Genomic DNA, 8,481 nt, shown 5'->3' with positions numbered 1-8,481 from the left:
AAGGACTTTTCCAAGGATGCATCAATGTACACATGCGTCAGACTTCGGTTGCGTTGCATTAAGCGCGTCTCCAGATTAGTGTCCCGCCAGCCTGAGTGTGTAGAGCTGGAGTTTCGCTCCCTGCCCCCTGCTGAAAACAGCTGGTACTTTACACTTGAATGACTCTGATGGGATTATAGCATCTGCATTTGCATATTAGATGATCATTAATGTAGATATTCATCTCATGTTCATTTGCGTCCTGCAGGAGGAAAGAGTCGAGACATACCCTGGAGAACCTGAAACTGGATCTGAGTGTGGAAGTGGAAGAGGAACAGAATGAGAACAACAACGAGTCCAAATCCACAGAAAAGCATGTGACACAGGTGTGACCCTAAACACCCATCCAAAACACACCAGAACTTTCAGATTCATCCAAACAAACACAGGCCAACGGGACCCACCTGAAGCATCAACCTGCATCCAAACATTAAAACCACCAGCGGAGACCAGAGTCGCCGACTCGTCCTACTGTCAAACTTCTCACAAACATTGAATCCGAGAGGAGACACGACACGGAAAACACCAAACCAGATCCTGTAAGAGCTTCACGGCCCAATACTTTAAATGGGGTGAAACCGTCAAATCTGATATGTGCATTCGTCTCTGATTCCTTCAGATTACAGGAAGATATTCAGTAGTTAATTGGTTATCCAACTACGTGTCTATTCTGTTATTTTTCTGTCATTGTTGTTAATGCTTTTAATAGTCTTTGTTTACATATGTATCGACAATCAAAGAGATAATCATAATGAATGTTAATCTGACATCCTGCTGATCGTTCCCAGTTTAAGGTTTTATTTATGATGTATTTTGGGACTTTTCATCTTGTACTGCATGCATTTATTTGGCTTTTCATGAATATACGGGAATATTATTTCTGTGTGTGTGTGTGTGTGTGTGTGTGTGTGTGTGTGCATTAAAACAGAGATAAATGTGTGACTGAGACCGGGTGTGACGTATATTAATTCTGTTGAAGGATATTAATCAGTTGAAATTAGTGGACGGTATATATGTTGAGGAGAACCCAAGTAGCACACTTAATTAAAATGTGCATGTGTCCAAAAGAATGTAAATTTAATGAGGGTTTTACTGTATAGCAACGTTGGATGATCACACGCTGCATTTGGTGCCACCTGAACAACAAAAGTCGTTTTGTCTGTGGTTCTAAGATTAATGTGGAATAAAATATTCTAAACCAAGATTTCTGACCTGTGGGTTTCATTTTACACACATTCGTACCTCGAAGCCGTGTCATTTCTCTATTTACCTTCAATTTATGGCCTGATTAGCCGTTACAGTTTGAGTCATGAACTTAAAGGTTTAGGATTGAAGATCAACAAACAATATCATTATGTTTCTGAAGAACTTTGATTTCTCAGAGGGTCGTTTATTCTCCGCCACTGGTCAGTTCGGCCTTTGTACTGGCTCTCCGCAAAACTAATGCACTGATATTAAAGATCTTTTGGCGGTGTTATGGCTAGTCATAATCATAGGCTACAACATTGTCACGCACAGAGCGTTTGAACTTCTATTGAAATGAATGGGAGAAATTGGAACGCCCAACCAAGGAGCTCTGGGGGCACCCAACGGTCAACGGCCGTAGAAAGGAAGTCCCGCCTTACAGTTAAAAGAGCCAATCACAGGGACCTGGGTACCTCAGCGAGTATAGACGCTGACTACCACCCCTGGAGTTCGTTAGTTCGAATCCCAGGGCGTGCTGAGTGACTCCAGCCAGGTCTCCTATAGCAACCAAATTGGGCCGGTTGCTAGGGAGGGTAGAGTCACATGGGGTAACCTCCTCGTGGTCACTATAATGTGGTTCTCGCTCTTGGTTCGGCATGTGGCGAGTTGTGCGTGGATGCTGCAGAGAATAGCGTGAAGCCTCCACACGTGCTACGTCTCCATGGTAACGTGCGGATTGACGGTCTCCGATGTGGGGGCAGCTGAGATTCGTCCTCCGCCACCCGTATTGAGTCACTAAGCCACCACGAGGACTTGGAGCACATTGGGAATTGGGCTTTCCAAATTGGGGAGAATATTATTTATATAATGACTGATTCACGTGGCGGAGACGATAGCTCAGATGAATGCATCAGATGGAGCTTTAGAGAGATCAGAGGTGTAACAGGTCTTCGGGATGATGCATGGGTATGATTTCAGTGCTTCTCTTCACCCTACAGATGGTAGCACAACATGTTTTTGCAGTTTCTGCCTTACTAGTTGTGTTATAAGGGACCGACAAGACGTAACGAGACAAAATTATCACTCCAACATTGCGAGCTTGCGATGAAAACAAGTGATTAGTTTTATTGCATCGCTCGCTTACAGAGACACGGTATTCGCATGTCCAGTTAACAGGTTGTAAAGGGGTTAATGGAAAGGAGGAGCTGAGATCCGGCTTGAAAATATAAATAATAGTTTAATATAAAACTTAACCGAAAGACACACACGCAGGTGTCAGGCAGCTGCCCATAACTCTCTCTCTGTCGCACTGCCATCTCCGGTAGCCCTTATCCGTCTCGGGCATAACCAGCCCAATTAGTGGCCGGGTGTGTGAAATCACGACCCAGCTCCGCCCTGCCACTTTCCTCCCCCATTCTCTCAGGCCGGGGAGCCCCCGGCATGACGTACACCCCCCCCCCCCTTTCCCTGGGGTTAGGGTTAACCTTGGCTAACCTAACCTACCGGAATCTACCCAACAGGGAACCTACCCTCTTCCTGGAAACATGGGGTTATTATAGCAATTGCATAGCCAGGAAAAGATCATTGGCAACTATTAACTTCAGGTCCATAGCCTAGACATCTAATCTGTGCAAATTGATGGAACATGTGGTAATTTTTAGGCTGATTTGCATAATTGGAAAAAAATGTCCCCCATTTCAGAGTGACTTCCCGGAAATGATGAAACACTATGGATTGTGTTCTCTGTTTGGAAGCTGATATAAAACAAGCACAAGTCAATAGAAGTCTTGGTGGGTGTGTTTGATTTGTTGTTGAAAGTGGGGCTCTTAATTATTTATCCATCCATCTTCAACCGCTTATCCGAAGTCGGGTCGCGGGGGCAGCAGCTCCAGCAGGGGGCCCAAAACTTCCCTATCCCGAGCCACATTAACCAGCTCTGACTGGGGGACCCCGAGGCGTTCCCAGGCCAGTGTGGAGATGTAATCTCTCCACCTAATCCTGGGTCTTCCCCGAGGCCTCCTCCCAGCTGGACGTGCCTGAAACACCTCCCTAGGGAGGCGGCCAGGGGGCATCCTTACCAGATGCCCAAACCACCTCAACTGACTCCTTTCGACACAAAGGAGCAGTGGCTCTACTCAGAGCTCCTCACGGATGACTGAGCTCCTCACCCTATCTCTAAGGGAGAAGCCCGCCACCCTTCTGAGGAAGCCCATTTCGGCCGCTTGTACTCGCGACCTAGTTCTTTCGGTCATGACCCAACCTTCATGATCATAGGTGAGGGTAGGAACGAAAATTGACTGGTAGCTTGAGAGCTTTGCCTTCCGGCTCAGCTCTCTTTTTGTGACAACGGTGCGATAGAGCGAGTGCAATACCACCCCCGCTGCCCCGAGAAGAGAGAGAAACGGCAACAACATATTAAGATGCTTGGCAGGAGTTGACAGGGGTGCAAGCTGCCAGAAATTTGTATTGTGCATTCATTTGATTACGGAAGTATGATATACGGTTCAGCATCTAATACATGACGATGCAATATCAAGTTTTGCGCATATTCTGTGGAGCATTTCGATCATTGCCCGTTTCAGCAATACGAGTGGAGATGGGGGAGATGCCTTTAGAAATACCAAAGGAATAAATTAAGTATGGCATACTGGACTATCTTAAGGGGTCATTTGGAGAGACATCCAGTTAGAAAAAAGGGTTGGAAGATTGTTGGAAATACGAGTATGGTCAAATAAAATGCTTTGGATGGACAGTCGATAAGGAGGCACAGGTGGGATTTACTGATTTTGATATTGCTCCTTTGGCTCCTGCAGAGCCTGTTTGTAGTACGGAAATTAGGCATGGCGGTATTCTTTTTATGGGTGCTGGCTCATGTAGGAGTTGAAGGCCATGAGGAGGAGGACCACCTAGCTAAGCAGGCTTTAAGACATCCACAAATTGCTAAGTATCACAGAGTAAATCGGAAGGGAAACGATTAATCAGGGTGGCAGTAATGAAGAAATGGCAGGAGCCCTGGGATCATGGATCTGGGGGAAGATATATGTACAGTATTCAGGGACAGGCTGAAGTTGAGAGGGCGAGATATAGCAACAGATGAAAAGGACGTTGTAATGTCCCGATTACATATTGAACATTCAAAAATAATCGTCCCCTTAGTGCCCCGGGCACGGAGCTTGGCAAAATTTTTGGACAATGAACACCAAACCCTGATGTACCGTCGCGTGGTCCTCGAACACTTCTCCACACTCAGGCGGACGACAGCCGCTCCTCTCCGGGTGAACCGGAGTGAAACCTTCGACCCCCAGCGGGCAGAATGCGCCTCCGCTTTCCTGGCAGCAAATGGGGACATTCCTCCGCCCCTGGCAGCGGCCCTACCGCTCCGGGCGGTCGGAGAGTTTCTTGCGGTCTCCCTTGACCCCTCCGCGTCTCTGGGGATGGCAGGGCACTCCTCCGCCCCCGGCAGCGGCTCCCTCGCTCTAGGCAGTCGGGTTATCCCGTCCCCACTTGCCCCGTGGACGACGGCCGTTCCCCGCATCCGGGCGGTCGGGTTACTCCGTCACCCGGCAGATGGCAGCGGCGCTCCCCAGGGTGGATGGCAGTGTCGTGGACTCTGCGACGGGCATCCCTCCTCCCTCCCGGCTTTCGGCACCAATGTAAAACAGTTAAAGGTTGGGCAAGGAGGAGGCGAGAACCGGCTTGTCAACATAAATAATAATTTAATAAGAAACTTAAAACACAACATAAACAAACACACAAGCGGACATGCCCGTAATTCTCTCTCTCTCGAACAATCGTCACCGGCCACCTTTATCCCTCGCGCGCCTCATCAGGCCGATTGGGGACCGGGCGCGCGATATTCCGACCCGGCCCCGAACCCCTCCACTCCACAGTGATCAGCAAACATGAAGCCTCGGTAGCATTCTTTGTTGGGATAAGTCAGATTTCTTTCATTTAAGTAGGCTATTTGGGATTTTAAAATGGAAAGTAGAAAATGTGTTGAATGTATAGCAAAGTTTCACTCAACTGAAATCAACATAGTTTCTACGTAAGTTAAGCAAACCAATTGGATCGATTTTATGTTTGGTTTCAATGGCGTGAACGACGTATATTGAACGTGACGATGAAAGGACGCCGAGGGGACGTTCAAATGTCTGGTAGCAAACGTGGCATAAAGGTCCCTCTAAACGTCCTTTAAAGAACCCTACACGAAGATGTTAAAAGGAAATTTTGGGGACCTTTTTTTGCTAGCTGGGTGGGCTCTTTTTTTTGTCTGCAGTTGGGACAAACATATTCAACACAATTTCCGTCTACTTTAATATCTAACCGTAATGACTTGAGACGGGATTCAGCAAACTGTTCAATTCAAATGATTTACTAAGTTGCTCAAACTGAGTACAAACATTCAGTGGGTCTTTAGCCCTTTTGGGCGGGATACCCCTTGGGCATTTAAGCTGTCGGGCTCCTATCTACTTAAATGGGGCAAGACTGAAATGGCGAACACAGAACATATTTCAAATCAGTAGTAAAATCTGACAATGGTATCATATATTGTGCTTCTTTAGCTCAGGTCATGCAAAAAAAAAAAAGCCATTTTTCAGGCTGGTTCAGCTGATACACATGCGTGATAGCGAGTTGATTGACAGGTGATGTTTGTATCTAAAACCTGATTGGCTATTTTACCTGTAAGGCGGAACTTCCCTATATACACCCGCCATATTGTGCGTTCATATTTCGCCAATACATTTTAAATGCTTGTAAATTTCCTGGACACCTGATCAATGACCAAAAAACGGTTTAAGCTACTCTTTGTTTGATATGGAAATTACCACAGTTATAGCATATAAATCAAACAAATAATAAAATATTATTTTATTAAATATTTATTAAATATTTTTGCCTATTTTTAAGATACGCATTTCAATTTCATTGCAAAATTCCATCAAAATAAATGATCTATTTAAAAAAATCTATTTATTTTTTCTATTCATTTGGTTAATGATTACTTAATTAAAATTTTATAGAATATTATGAAATTGAAATGTGTAAAAAAAAAAAAAAAAAATTTGTGTACAAGTTTAACTAATTATTTACTTATTCTGTCCCAAAGCAGTTTTCTTAAGATTATCATTCACACTGAACATTTAAATGTTTTAAAATGTATGTATAAAGTGTAAAGTTATGTATAAAGTAAAACATAAAAAATAAGGAAATAAAATAAATGTACATAAACATTCACTCAAAAATTATTTCACACATTTCAAGATTTACACGTTTCAATTTCACATCAAATTTCCATTAAATTGAATTGAATAATCTTTAACAAAATTCATTTAAAAAAAAATCTTCTAAAAATGTTCAAATAAATTATTATAATTTTTTTTAAATATTTTTTAAAATCTCACTAATTTAATTAAAGATCACAAAATTTGAATTGATGGAAGTTTATGAAATTAAAATGCGTAAATCTTAAAAAGTCTTTTTTTTTTTTGTCTTCTGTGTTTGGCATAATGAACCTAAAAGATCTTACAGGTAAAGGAAGTCCTTTTTGTTTTTTTGGCATGTTTTCCAGAAGTTTAAAGAAGTGTTCTGATCAAAGTAGTTCACTAAAATGAATCAGTTTTTATGAATCATATAAGATAATGCATGTAATTCTCCCCCTTGTATAGCGTGCTTTCAAACAAGGGTTCATATGTGTGAACTCGTCGGGAAAGTACTTCAATGCATCCCGGAATGGAATTTATTTATCCCAGGACAGATGGGCAAAAACCTGGAAAATCCTGGATGTGTGACAGCCCTACACATTCTCTCATTCACACATGGAACATAAGATTCGCAACACTCGTTTTATTCTCTTTATTCTTTAGTAACAGTGCACACATAACTCAAAAACAAAGTCTCTCAAAGACAACTATGGAGGCATTTTTACCTGCTTTACATGTTCGTGTTAATTTGCCAAATATACTTTTAATGCAGTAAAATACCTAAAAGTTCATTGGTCAGTAGATTTTTACAGGCACAAGAAGAAAGAGAGAAACCTTCAGACAAATTCACTTTGTTTCATAAAGCCATTCCTTTAACCACACGATGTACTAAATCAGTAAAACATACACGAGAAGCTAAAGAGAGCCGGTTCAGAAGTTCTTCAGAAACTGTTTCATGAATGCAAATGTGAATGGTTGTTCCAGAGATTGTCACATTTAAAGGCCTGTCCGATCGCTCATTCTATAGCATGCCTGAAATACAAGTAACATCAAAGTATGGAAATAAACATTCATCAAGCGCTCATTCAGTTAAAGCCCTGTGGAGAGACTTCAGAACAGTAAAACAAGAGTGATATGGCACAATACGTCTGTTTTGGCACCGTCAGATAAAACAAAACAAAAAAGGTTATTTATAATTTTGAGTTTGAGCATGTGCTTCTAGTGCAGACCTCAGTAACTCATATTAACCATACATAAATGGGATTAATCCCTAAAACCTGTCAAGAACATTTTCCAATCAAGAGAAAATACATTTGGGAAAATAAAATGTTTCTTTACTGTAACATGAAAAACAAACAAACTGTTATAGTAACTAGCGATGCACCGATGTATCGGCTCCTGATATTTATCAGCCAATTATTGACCAAATTAAAACCATCTGAACATCGGTTATAAGCCTACGAATGCGCAAAATGCAAAAACGATCGCTGATTTATATTTAATTAGTAACAAACTGTATAAAAACTTAAAGGCACAATCCAGATATAATAATGGCCACAATATGTAGAAGGTTTGGCACTCAAAAGTGCATGTAATATTTAAAAAACGTCTGTCTTATTCTCACGTTAATGCGGCGAACACGGAAGTGACAGTCGTGAAAGCCGAACTTACTTTTAAGCTACATGATGAGGGAAACCATTATTTTCTTTTTAAAACAAGCAGACTTTGACTTCTGAGATATCGGTATGATATCCATTAATGCTGCATGATTGATCGAATTAAGATTGAAATCACTATATGGCTTTGTGCGATTATTAAACCTTAAAAGACTGTTTCTTCAGTCAGCGCTGTGTGAGCAAGTGGCGCCCTCTAGTGCTCTGAACTGCATTATCTATTATCCATTAAAATGGCATGATTGATCGAATTAAGATTGAAATCACTATATGGCTTTGTGCGATTATTAAACCTTAAAAGACTGTTTCTTCAGTCAGCGCTGTGTGAGCAAGCGGCGCCCTCTAGTGCTCTGAACTGCATTATCTATTATCAATTAATACTG

At 42.1% G+C, this 8,481-nt stretch overlaps 1 protein-coding gene and 1 long non-coding RNA gene across 5 annotated transcripts in view; one reads left to right on the top strand and one right to left on the bottom strand.

Moving 5' to 3' along the window:
* Positions 1–1,262, top strand: part of LOC127627828 (cingulin-like protein 1) — a 66,275-nt gene extending 65,013 nt beyond the window's left edge. For all 4 annotated transcript variants that reach the window (XM_052104403.1, XM_052104400.1, XM_052104402.1 and 1 more), the window contains one exon: positions 248–1,262. In XM_052104403.1, coding sequence (XP_051960363.1) covers positions 248–371 — 124 coding nt within the window. In that variant the 3' untranslated portion in view covers positions 372–1,262. The remainder of the gene's footprint in view (positions 1–247) is intronic.
* Positions 1–8,481, bottom strand: part of LOC127627850 (uncharacterized) — a 258,329-nt gene extending 249,848 nt beyond the window's left edge. Inside the window, exon 1 of the long non-coding RNA XR_007968576.1 lies at positions 8,392–8,481. This is a non-coding gene — a long non-coding RNA (uncharacterized LOC127627850). The remainder of the gene's footprint in view (positions 1–8,391) is intronic.

Source organism: Xyrauchen texanus, chromosome 34 (assembly GCF_025860055.1).
Source record: "Xyrauchen texanus isolate HMW12.3.18 chromosome 34, RBS_HiC_50CHRs, whole genome shotgun sequence".
NCBI classification, from domain to species: domain Eukaryota; kingdom Metazoa; phylum Chordata; class Actinopteri; order Cypriniformes; family Catostomidae; genus Xyrauchen; species Xyrauchen texanus.
The sequence above is the reverse complement of the archived record's forward strand: the minus strand, read 5'-3'. Positions and strand labels throughout refer to the sequence as shown.